Genomic DNA, 11698 nt, shown 5'->3' on the forward strand with positions numbered 1-11698 from the left:
TAGAGCAGTCAAGATCGAGATACTCTAATAGAGCAGTCAAGACCGAGAGACTCTAATAGAGCAGTCACGGTATTCTTAGAGGAGCAGTGTAGCAAGCTATGTATGTAGTTTAAATAAGTAGATGTAATTGGTGAGGGGTAGCTATTGTCAGCAGGCTCAACTGCAAGACATGAAGGAAAATATTAGTGTGTTCGTAGATTAATGTTTACATAATCTCTTCTACTAGATGCAGTGTCCAGTTTGCTGGGACAGACGGAAAAACTGTTTTCTTTTTTCTTATGTGGCCATGGCACCTGTCAGCTATGTGGGGACAAAGTGACCAATCTGTTGCAAGGACATGGAGAACAAGATAATCTTATTCTAATTGGAGCACACACTTACAATCTGTACATTTGATGTAATCTGTTTATCTACATGAGACTATGTGGCATTAGTTACTCTTTTGAATTGTAAAAGTGTAAATATAATATTATTGTGTGTGCGTGTTGTAACTCCATAATTTACTGTATGTATACTAGCCACAGTTTGTATTTTTACCACTTAACTATACAGCATGTATTGACACTTGAAACTGAGGACACAGGGTTGGTCCATCCACTCACTGAATGACCTATGACGACAATTGTTTTGCTACAATATAAAAGTTAGACACCAAAATCTTTATTTTCCAAGAGTTGTTAGTGGGAAGGTAAGCAATAGGATTTGCTGTAGAGTGTTGCACTGTAATGTATCATTCAGACAACCATTGTATTAAACAGGGTCAACTTGATATTAATTGTCACTCTATTTGCAGTCAAATCTCTTGCTCACTAGCTATGCAATAAGACAATGTAACTGACTATTCAGATTTTATCATGTGTCGAGTTCCATTAATTACTCTAATAGAACATTCAATCAGTGGTCATGCCGATAGGAATATTGTTTGCTACATGTACCATCAAGCATGCTATTTTATGTATTCAACCCTCCACCACCAAGGAGTAGAACATTCACCATGACAACACAACCTGAGAGATAAGACAACTCAGTGTATTTCAAATTTAACACAAATTCCCTAAATACTTCACTATGATGTCATATCAGTATCTGACTCTTCCTCAGCAGTTTTCAACCAATCAACCATCTCCTTCATCTGTTCCAAAAAGTTGCTCTTCCCCTTCGGCAGGTGAGCGTCAGTGTACCACTTGAGTATTGCCTGCTCTGTGATGATGTCATCTATGGGAGGTGTGGAGAGATAATGTAATTGGTGTCAATTTACAGTGGAACCTCTTCTCTTAACAAACTCCCCGAATCAAGGACACAACAGAAAAAAACCTCCATAATAAGGACAAAAATTTCGGTCCCAACAGGTCTGGTTAATACATTTTTTATCTCTGAAAGAGGAAAACCTCTACTACAGCAAAAATTCTGGGTCCCAAAATGTCCGCAATAGAGAGGTTCTACCGTAGTGCATGTTGCACCATAAATCCAGGTTGAACGTGCTCTAAGCACCACCAAAATTTATTTGCCTTAATTGCATTGTTTTATTAGGTATTTCACATGACCCTCAATAGTCACAATACAAAACTGAAAAACGACGGAGGGTTCACTGAGGTTCACTGAGGTTCACTGAGGTTCACTGAGGTTCATTAGATATTAGGATCGGGCTTCAAAGTTTCAAGGCAACGTATTAGTTTTCTAAAAATCACTTGAGTTATGAGTGGAATTAATAAGTAGCAGTTTGGTGCATGCAACTTCACCAGACTTGTCACTCGTCATGTTGGTATTCTATTAGCGGAACAATGATGCTTCAGTGCATTATACTGAGATTGACGTCCTACCCTCCTCAATAAAATGAATTCTGCATAATTTGTTTTAGTGGTGCTTAGAGAGTGCTCAACCTCTTCTGAATGATGACATGCTCGCATGAAAATGTGCAATTTGAAAATTTCATGATATTTAGTTGTTTGCTGTCCACTTTGAATGGAAGATCAAACCATGCCATTGTGATTGTCCAGTTTGTGAAAAACACGAAAGCAAATGATTCTGCAGTTTCCTTGACTTACCAAATAGGCAAAAACACAAGTCCTTGATTAATGGAAATCTTTGTCAAGTATTCTATGAGTTACTCATTAGTGTGGCCTTTACATATTAACCTTATCTCAAACCAATCCCCATTTTAGTGGTTGTGGGGCACACACATGGCTATACCAACCCTTGCCAGACACACTGTGTCCCACACTAGCTGAACTATGTTACCTATTGTCAAGAAGATGAATATAAGCTCAATTCATTTAAAGAGCGACTTTGATTCACTTTATTATGGGACAACACACAAAGGTAATATTCTAACCCATACAGTGACTGCTCTATTAGAATACTATCCTAACAAATGACGTGTGACCATGAAGCTGTCTGTCTGTTTGTGCATATGTCAGTCCTGCCCATTAGTCAACTGGAGCACAACAAGAATTTTTAGCCATGATCACTCATTGGGTAAACTCTACATTTATGATGGGAGATACTGCAATGGAATAAAACAAATTGTGATTTACAAATGTCTTACGTTATGTTCCTTCTTACGTAACACCTAATATGGTATACACTATACTTTAGCTTTGGTAACACAAGAGCTTGCACTACAAATAGATACATGTTTACTAAGCCAGTTTATTAACATGTAACAAGACTAATTTATGACTTTGAACAAAGAGTCCTCTGTGTGCCATATTAGGGTAGACTTGATCAAAACATTGCAAGCAAGTTGTTAGAACAGCTTGCCCACACATCAAAACTAGTTTATAACAAAGTGAAACAGAGTAAACAGACAATTCATCACTGGAACCATAGTCACATAACTGCAGTGTATTTTGATGGTTTTGTTTGGTAGTACATAATAGCAACATATTATGAATTGGATACAACTTAGCAATGGAAGGTCACCAGATTGTATTTCACTGGCTAATGATGAGATCCGATCAAGGCATGCACAGTATAATGTAATGGCCAAGACAGCAGTTACTTCTTGTACATGTATTACTGCCTGTGGCCTCTTTCAGAGGTAACAATGTATGAAACTAGATTTGAACTTTTATCCTTGATAAAGCCCTCAATTTGAAGTCAGCTAAAAAACTAATTTTTTATCGTCTCACAGTTATAGTTGTACCAACAACACATTCACAGACAATAATCCACAACACAATTTTTGGTACCAAAAACACACAGGACAATGAGCTACTACTAACAAGTACCCACAGTGACTCACTTCGATACAACAGGATGAGTATCTTGTGAAATATTTTAGTGAAGTTGACATTCTCATAACAATATTCCTGTATCCTGATGATCAGTGTCAACTGTGCTGTACCTTGCTCACAGAATGGCAGGAATAGTTCACAGTAGGTCTGTGGGAGATGATGAAAAAATGGCTGACTACTTAGCCATGGAAAACAAGACAATACTACAAGACAATCATGTGCATGATCAGGAACCTCTAAGCATCATGCGAGCTTCTGATGTGAACAACAGACATGATTTAGTTTCCAAACACCATTTTTGCTGTATGGAGAGTGTTGCCACTTTAGGCTTTATAGCCCTCTATATTATGACATCACGTCTGATCGTGACATTGTATAACAGGTTTTATAGCAAGACATTAATTTTAGTGATTCATTAAAATTCAATTACCAAGTATCATGATAAAAATACTATTGTGTGATCGTGCAATAAATACAAACTGTTGAAAGCTCCATCACTAATCTCATTTGCCCCACCATATAGTATGTACAAGTTGAGCTGGATCCTGAAAAACAGCTAAAAATGAAAAGTGGATTTTTTCTCAAGAGAATTAACTTTTACCCAACCAGATGATTAATGGTGAAGGTGTCAACAACAGGCACACAGAAAAGATTTTGAAATATATTTAGCAGGTCACACATGCTACAAAACTAGCCGAATTTCAAGATTGTGTGTAATTACATCATCCATGAGTTATTAAATGTTTTTGAGGATCCAGCTCAACGCATGCAAACTATAGTTGTAACCATGTAGTGTGAGACAAAGTAAAGGACAATGGTAGGAAAAGCTGCGCATCATTCTAGTACAATTTAGCCTTCAGGTTTACCAGCAAGGATCCAGAACTTCTCCCAGTTAGTTTAAGAAAGGCAGACAGCCAACATGATGCAACAGTTGTGTGCACTTTGTTTAATTGTGCTAGTTGAAATGTTACTGGTTCATGCTCACTTCACACTGTTTGCCAAGTTGTGTTTGTGTGTCTTAGCAATAGGCCCTGTCGTTTAAGGTAGTGGAATGTTGTGGTTAGATTGTGATGAAATAAGACGTGGCTTGCAGAGTGTAATGTTGCCTTCAATGACCAATACATTACCATTGATACAGATTTGCAAAGTTCTTGCAAATCCGTAATTTAAAGCGTACACACATACGCATTACTTTACAGTTCAATTATTGGCACAAACACTGGTCTTTGTACGCGAATTGAGAATGGCATCTTGTGAAAGTAAACGATCGCATGCATATAGTGAAGACTTACGATGGCGAATCGTTTGGCAGAAAGAAGCACTGGTGATGCAGTAATCGCACAGAATTTAAACATTGATCAATCTACCATTTGTAGGATTTTACGATTTCTCAGCACTGGAACTGTAAGCAAACTACAATATCCAACAAATAGAGCTTCTAGAAAGCTAACAGATCCCGCTCAGTTACTTACATTGCATCTTGCAATGGGAAGGCCAGGAATCAAATTACAAGAAATACAGGAGGAACTATTAAATTCATTGTCAGTGAACATTCACATTTAAAACATATGTAGATTCTTGCAAGAGTGGATTTACAAGACAGAAGCTGAGGATCACTGCTACACAAAGGGATGATTTTTTGAGGCAACAGTATGTATCAGAGGTGTCCATTTACATCCCTGAAATGATTTTTCTTGATGAGACTGGAACTGATCAAAGAAATACATTACGGCGCTATGGCTACAGCATGAGAGGAAAGCCAATTGTGAGTCATTAGGTTTTGATCAGAGGAGATCACCTATCTGGCATAGCTTTTATGTCTGTGAATGGTTTATTAGATGTGAATGTTGTGCGAAGTGTAACCAATGGTGATGTCTTTTATAGCTTTGTTGAAAAACACCTTTTCCTTGCTTATTGCCTTATGATGGAAAAAATCCACAATAATGGATAACTGTTCCATTCATCATCTAAGTAGTATAGTCAAGATGATTGAAGAAGTTGGTGCAATTGTGCACTTCCTTCCACCATATTCTCCTGGCACTAGAATTATCACGGGTGGCTTCGTTAACTACAGAGCTATGAACAACAACTTATACAACTTCTGTAACTCAAAGACGGGTTGTTGAAATGCAATGAGTGAAAGAGGAAGACTACACCTAATGCATATACAGTGGTACAAAAGTTTCAACTGTTTTAAAAGAAAATGAAAGTTTCGTAGGAGTCAGTGGGAACTGAGTTGTTAGCAAAGTGAAGGAAGTAATTACATAACTTGGTTAGTTAAACAAAAAAAAAGGCTATTGTCTTTGATTGCTAAAGTTTGTAACAACACTGGGAAAACTTTGGACACTATAATAACCCACTATTCATTACCATTTGATTGATTGTCACCATTGATCGTCTGTTGAATACTGAACTAATATATTTTCTGTTGGCCATTTTACACACACTACACGCTCAGAGTGACACACATCATACTACACACAGACAAATGCTAGCCCCCCCCCCCCCTCCCTGCGTGTGATGATGTTATCATAGCTCACCCAGTGATGTGCCCAGGTTTAGAGTAGTGGTGGCTACAAGAAATAAAGTTGGGTCAAGAAAAGTTGTGTGGGGCCTTAACTTTGTATATCAGAGGTGAATCTGTAGTGGTTGGGGTAGTGGTGGCTATTTTATTTAAGTGGTGGTCGGTACCGACCACTGCCGACCACTGTGGGCACATCCCTGCTCACCTTCAGGTGGACTCTTGCTTGATCAGCAACCAGTTCCTCCTTCTTGTTCCAGTCCATGGCATCCATTACACTACGCCACAACTGTAGGACAACATGTGTTGTAAGGAGCACAATGCACAGTGGACAAATAAAGAATACAACAATGTCTCCAAGTTACACATCAAGGAACCACCAGTATCTATATTATCAGTTATCAAGTATTCACATGTGTGAATTAGTAGGCCTTCTTTTGCCAGACTAGGTCACATATACAGTGAAATACGTTCCAAATAAAGAACACAGTAGTGAAGACTACAGTGTACAATGTACAACACTCAAAGCTCATGTACATACACCTATATTATCACAATAACATGTGTACATGCTGTGACTATGCTCAGGACATATTACTGACAAGGACACAAAGCTACATGTTCAACACAAACATACGGTTAGCTCAATTGGCAAATTTATGTAACAAATGATGCTCAGCAACAAAGTGTATCAGACCTAATTAATGAAAAGAAGTGATATTCTAATATTTTAGGGCAATACCCAATACATTAATTACACAATGAATCATGTGATCCAGGGAGCCCCACCCACTCACCACTAGCACAACATCACTGTCAGTGAGAGGACTGGTGCTCTTATAATCCTGACACAGCTCAATAATCTCGCTGATCATGGGTGGATCGTTGTCCTTCATCTTATCATCAACTTGTCGCCGGAGTCTGTTCTTGTGCTTCTTAACGCCCTGCAGCCACTGGTAGTGAACAAGCTGATCTAGTCCCTCCTTCTTGAAGTGAGTACTAAATGCTTCATAGGTCTGTTGTTGAGGGGGCATGAACTCCTAAGGAGTGAAACAATGGATGAGATCACGTGTACACACACACACACACACACACACACACACACACACACACACACACACACACACTACACACACACACACACACACACACACACTACAAACACACAACACATGCACACACTACAAACACACAACACATGCACACACTACACACATACCAACAACTTAAAATCCAGTTTTCCTTTGCGTAAAGCTTGCCCTACAGATGCAATGTCCCTCTCAGATAACCATGCCTCAAAACATTTTGTAAGAAACTTTAGTGCCAACCCCTCTTTAACAAGATGTTCATTGAGTAAACTAGCCAATATGGTTCCAGCAACTAGTCCCTCCCCTAGAACAAGTCCTGTATAAACAGCCAATCGGGTTCTCTCCTCCATTGTAAACCCTTTCAAAAATTTTAAGATCTTCACCATTGATTCTTCATATGTTTTTGTCAAATATTTAAAACGACGTGTGAGGTTTCGTATGAGCTGCACATGACGTTTCATCTTCACTAAATCAGCTTCACATGTGAACACACACACTTCAGCCTTGTATGGTCTGTCAGTTTCTTCTTTGATTCCTCCACCTGTAAATAAACAATGTACCTTACTTTACAGCCTGTAGGAGGTAGAATAATAACACAACAATACTAGTATTCTGTATCCAGACATAACACTATGGGTAATCTTCAGTGACCTAAATGCATAATGAAGCACAATTGTGCAAAACCTTGTCTAGATATATGAATATATTCTTACCAAATATGCTTAACGTATATTAGATAAGGAACTTGATTATAGGTAAGTACTGAAGCAACATATACAGAACAATGATGTGCTGTATATTAGAGATCATGGAGATTTGGGTTTTTCTGGCCAAAAAAAAATCACCCAAAAATCAGCTTCACAAGACCGGCAGGCAGTTAGCTAGTCGGTCAGTAGAAATTCCATTGAATAAACTTTTAAAAATTTTGTAGCAATCTATTGGAAACATTTAGGGTTGTACTGAAGGCACTTTTGGGCATAATTAATACTGCCAAGGTGTCAGGATGGCAAAGCGTAATGGCCACTTAACTTTCGAGTCAGTAGTGATAATTGGAGCATGCGAATCGTACATATATTTGAAACTGGATTGATTGCAGAGGCGCTTCTCCTCATTTGTAGTGCTGTGTAACGGACTGAGCAATGGCTCCTTCACTTTCTAGTTGGTAATTAATAGTTGGAGTGTGCGTTCGGACAAAAACATTATGCGGGTTCACCAGTCATAATAATGTTACAAAAAAGTAAAGAAACAAGTATAAGGAAAAATTAGGGATCATAGAAAAAAAGGGTACAGACTGAATTTGGGATTAAATGCCCACTAGTATATCTGCAGGTGTAGGCGATCTCCCTTGTTTCCCAACTCTTTTTTTTTTCTAGGATTCCTAGTCGAACTTAAAATTCCTAATTTTTCCTTATACTTGTAATATTGATAAAGCGAATTTTACCAAGAACATGAACGATTGAGAAAATAAAAGTGCGTGGAATGATTAAAGTGCCGTGCCAACCATGTGATCTGTAAAGGTGTATTAATTTAAAGCCTATAGCCAAGAAGCTTCTAGTCTAAATCCGAAGGATCCACAACAAGGCTGAAATGTTGTAGATCACTTACATAATCTGCACGAGATCTTATAAATCTCATTTGAAATCTTAAAGATTTAATCAGTTGTGGCTGGTTTTCCAATCCCTTGTCTGAATCAGTGGAGCATCTAATACACTACTATGGTTAAAATTTTATCATCATCACTTGTTATATCGAGAGTTGATTGAGAAGCAAGGAAAGCAAAGACGAACAGCAACTATCGCCATAACTTTTGAACAAAGTATTTGTGGAACAATCTACACGTTTCATTTGTTAAAATCACCAAGAGTAGCCTTGCTTTTTAAGGTACGCAGCAGTTAAAGTGTTATGTAACAGACAAATTCTTACACTCAACGGTTTATGATTTGCAGTTGATATTTTACACTTGCTTGTTGGTGTGTGTGCATGCGTGTGTGTGCCGTATAAATATCTGAGTGCTTTTAATTAATTTTGTACCATGAGACCTGCCATCTATTCAGGTCCGGATGTTTATTTCTTAGCGGAAATGGTGGTGAGACTGCATAGGCAACTCCCATGTTAGTTTTTGTAATAGTACTTCCAACTGACCCAGACATCTATACCTTTGGATGAAGTACCAGTTTCAATGGACCTTATCCGCAATGACGTCACAGCCATAAAATGGCGGCAATAGTTGTGGGACTTTTGTATGGATGACTATGAGAAGAAAAATTTTAAACGATCATATCTCAGCCAAGAAAGAAGATATCGAGCTCTAACCCTCAGGTATGGTTATATACAACATTACAATAAATATGTAGAAGCGGTTTATGAGTGGTTTTCAAACTAACGCTAGACTGTTATTCATTCAGTTATCTTATACCTGCACGTTAGAGTTCGATATCATCTATCTTGGCTGAGATATCACCGTTCAAAATTTTCCCTCCCATAGTCGCCCATACAAAGTCCCACAACTATCGCAGCCATTTTTAAGCATCTGACGTCATTGCGGATAAGGTCCATAGTCAAATATGGCACACGTGGTGAATTTGTATGAAGATAGTTGTGTTCCCATTACTCGTCTTGCAAGAAGGGCAGCTTGTGCTCTAACAAATTAGTGCAGTGTTTATCGACTCACCAGGTAACAGCATCCCCCCGGCAATCAAAATATCAAACAGTGTGTCCGCATACTGCCTGTAATCCAGCTGGTTCCCCTTAACATCCAGAAATTTAGATGCTTCTTCGTAATTGTCCTTAGCTTCGTTCAACCCGGTTAAGATTTCATCTCTAAATAATCTTGGGTCGTACTTTTCTTTTTCATCCCTTTTCCGTGTCTTTATCCTGGCACCTGACAGCGTAGGGAGAGATTTCGTGGTCGAACTAGCCATGAGTTCTGTTTGTAGACTCTTAAATTTTCGAACGGTGTTCTGTGTTTGCCGTATGCTCAGCGCGCCTCGCGCTAATCATGTGTGAAGTGTACGCGTGAAGTTCACCAATACAAGAAACTCCGAACCCGTTCCTGTTAACATTTCGTTCATGAGCTGTGTGGGAGGTTAACATGTCACGCTAGAGAGTGAAACGTGCTTAGATGGAGCGACCTTGTTGATTGACCATATAACTTTATCACACAAAGCCGAGTCACCACAGTACACAGTTTGAAGTATTAGGGATGGAGTCAACTAAGGCAAGTAAAGCGACCAATTCACCAGTTTTCATCCACTGGTTCCGCACTGATTGTCTGCGACTTGACGACAACCCTTCATTCAACAAATGTCTTGAGAAGCTGAACCACACAGGAGGGGAGCTGATGTGTGTGTTCATCCTGGACCCGTCATTTCTGTCACCCATCAGTGACGGACCATCCGTCAATGTATGGCGCTTCCTTCTCGAGTCATTGTGCGACTTGGATGAACAACTACAAAATCACCACAAGAGGCCACTACGAGTGTTTTGTGGTGACCCTTCACTCATCTTAGGTGAAGTGTTCCGCTCCAAACCAGTGAAAGGTATCAGCTTTCAAGCCTCACAAAATAGCTATGAGTCTCACCTATTTGATGTCTATATCAAGAAGATGTGTACAGCAGCCAATGTGAAAGTCTACTCGGAGTATTCACATACCCTCTTTACACCAGACATCATTACTCGTGCATCCAACAACAAACCACCAGAGAGTTATTGCAGTTTCCGCCAGTTACTACCTTCACTGGGACGACCCCTCGCTCCAGTGTTTCTTGTAGATGTCAAGAAAGATAAACTGTTTGCTGTGGAGGATGCTAGCCTCTTGCCCTACGAAATCAAGATGCCCACTCTGCAAGATTTCGGGTTTGATGGAACAGAGTCATTGAGTACTGGTAGTTTTGTTGGAGGAGAGCTTGTAGGACTACAGAAATTGGCTGAGTTCAGTAAGTCACGCAGTGGTATGAGTAAGAATCTAAAAGGTTGGCTCACAATGAAAGACTCTCTTAGCCCATACATCCGGTTTGGTTGTGTTTCTGTCAGGCAGATTTTTCACCAGATAAACAAAGTGGCTCCAAGCGATCATCAATTATTATCTACTATGGCAAAGAATCTACTTCTACGAGAGTTTGCGTATTGTGTGGCTTTCCATTCTCCCAAGTTTGACCAAATGGTTGGAAATAAACTATGCATTCAACTACCCTGGGACCAGAAGCCGGAAGTGGAGACACGCATATTAGAAGCATCTACTGGTTTCCCCTGGATTGATGCTATCATCACTCAATGCCGTACTGAAGGTTGGGCACATTACATTGCACGGAAGAGTCTTGCCATCTTCCTCACTCGTGGCTATTTGTGGGTCAGCTGGGTGTTTGGGAGGGAGTTCTTCCAAGATGTGATGCTGGACTATGAGATGCCAGTGTCTGCAGTGTGTTGGATGCAGGACTCTTGCAGTGGCTTCTTCAGTGACACCATTGAATCACTTGACCCCATCGAGATTGGTCGTAAGATGGACCCCCAAGGAGAATACATCAAACGTTACCTTCCAAAGCTCAAAGATTATCCACCAGAATATATCCACGCTCCTTGGCTGGCTCCTACTGATGTCCAAGAGAAGGCAGGCTGTGTTATAGGTCAAGACTACCCCAAACCTATTGTCGAGTTGTGTACTCAAGGAAAACTGTGCTGTGCACGTATTGAAGCCATCATGAATGCCCTGGAGGATGCTTACAATGACTAACAGAACACAACTTCAAGTGTTTAACAATAAACGTGTAATTTGTTTACTTTATGTATGTGTCTGATATGTGTATATCCCTGTATTTTTGTTACCATTAATTAACACATTGAGTTCGCTAATTTCA

General features: G+C 39.5%; 2 protein-coding genes across 2 annotated transcripts; one reads left to right on the forward strand and one right to left on the reverse strand.

Annotated features, from left to right (window-relative positions):
- Nucleotides 1-1008: 1008 nt before the first annotated feature.
- On the reverse strand, nt 1009-9832 carry LOC136243125 (eIF5-mimic protein 2-like). Its single transcript, XM_066034644.1, has 6 exons — nt 9517-9832; nt 6977-7386; nt 6555-6797; nt 5966-6046; nt 3245-3383; nt 1009-1215 (listed from the first exon to the last, which is right to left on the reverse strand). Exons 1-6 carry the CDS (start codon nt 9764-9766, stop codon nt 1067-1069), a joined length of 1272 nt encoding a protein of 423 aa, XP_065890716.1. The 5' UTR covers nt 9767-9832; the 3' UTR covers nt 1009-1066.
- Nucleotides 9805-11693, forward strand: LOC136243120 (cryptochrome-2-like). The gene has a single exon (XM_066034640.1). The coding sequence runs from the start codon at nt 10048-10050 to the stop codon at nt 11572-11574; it is 1527 nt and encodes a 508-aa protein (XP_065890712.1). The 5' UTR covers nt 9805-10047; the 3' UTR covers nt 11575-11693.
- Nucleotides 11694-11698: the final 5 nt, after the last annotated feature.

This window comes from Dysidea avara, chromosome 13 (assembly GCF_963678975.1).
Source record: "Dysidea avara chromosome 13, odDysAvar1.4, whole genome shotgun sequence".
Lineage (NCBI taxonomy): Eukaryota > Metazoa > Porifera > Demospongiae > Dictyoceratida > Dysideidae > Dysidea > Dysidea avara.

What these genes read in the sequence shown, in the direction of transcription:
- LOC136243125 (XM_066034644.1), bottom strand. Translation starts at nt 9,766, where the DNA reads ATGGCTAGTTCGACCACGAAATCTCTCCCTACGCTGTCAGGTGCCAGG. An exon ending in CGGGGGGATGCTGTTACCTG is followed by an intron (nt 7,387 to 9,516) that starts GTGAGTCGATAA and finishes GTTTATTTACAG; the next exon opens with GTGGAGGAATCAAAGAAGAA. An exon ending in ACAGTGATGTTGTGCTAGTG is followed by an intron (nt 6,047 to 6,554) that starts GTGAGTGGGTGG and finishes GTTGTCCTACAG; the next exon opens with TTGTGGCGTAGTGTAATGGA.
- LOC136243120 (XM_066034640.1), top strand. Translation starts at nt 10,048, where the DNA reads ATGGAGTCAACTAAGGCAAGTAAAGCGACCAATTCACCAGTTTTCATC.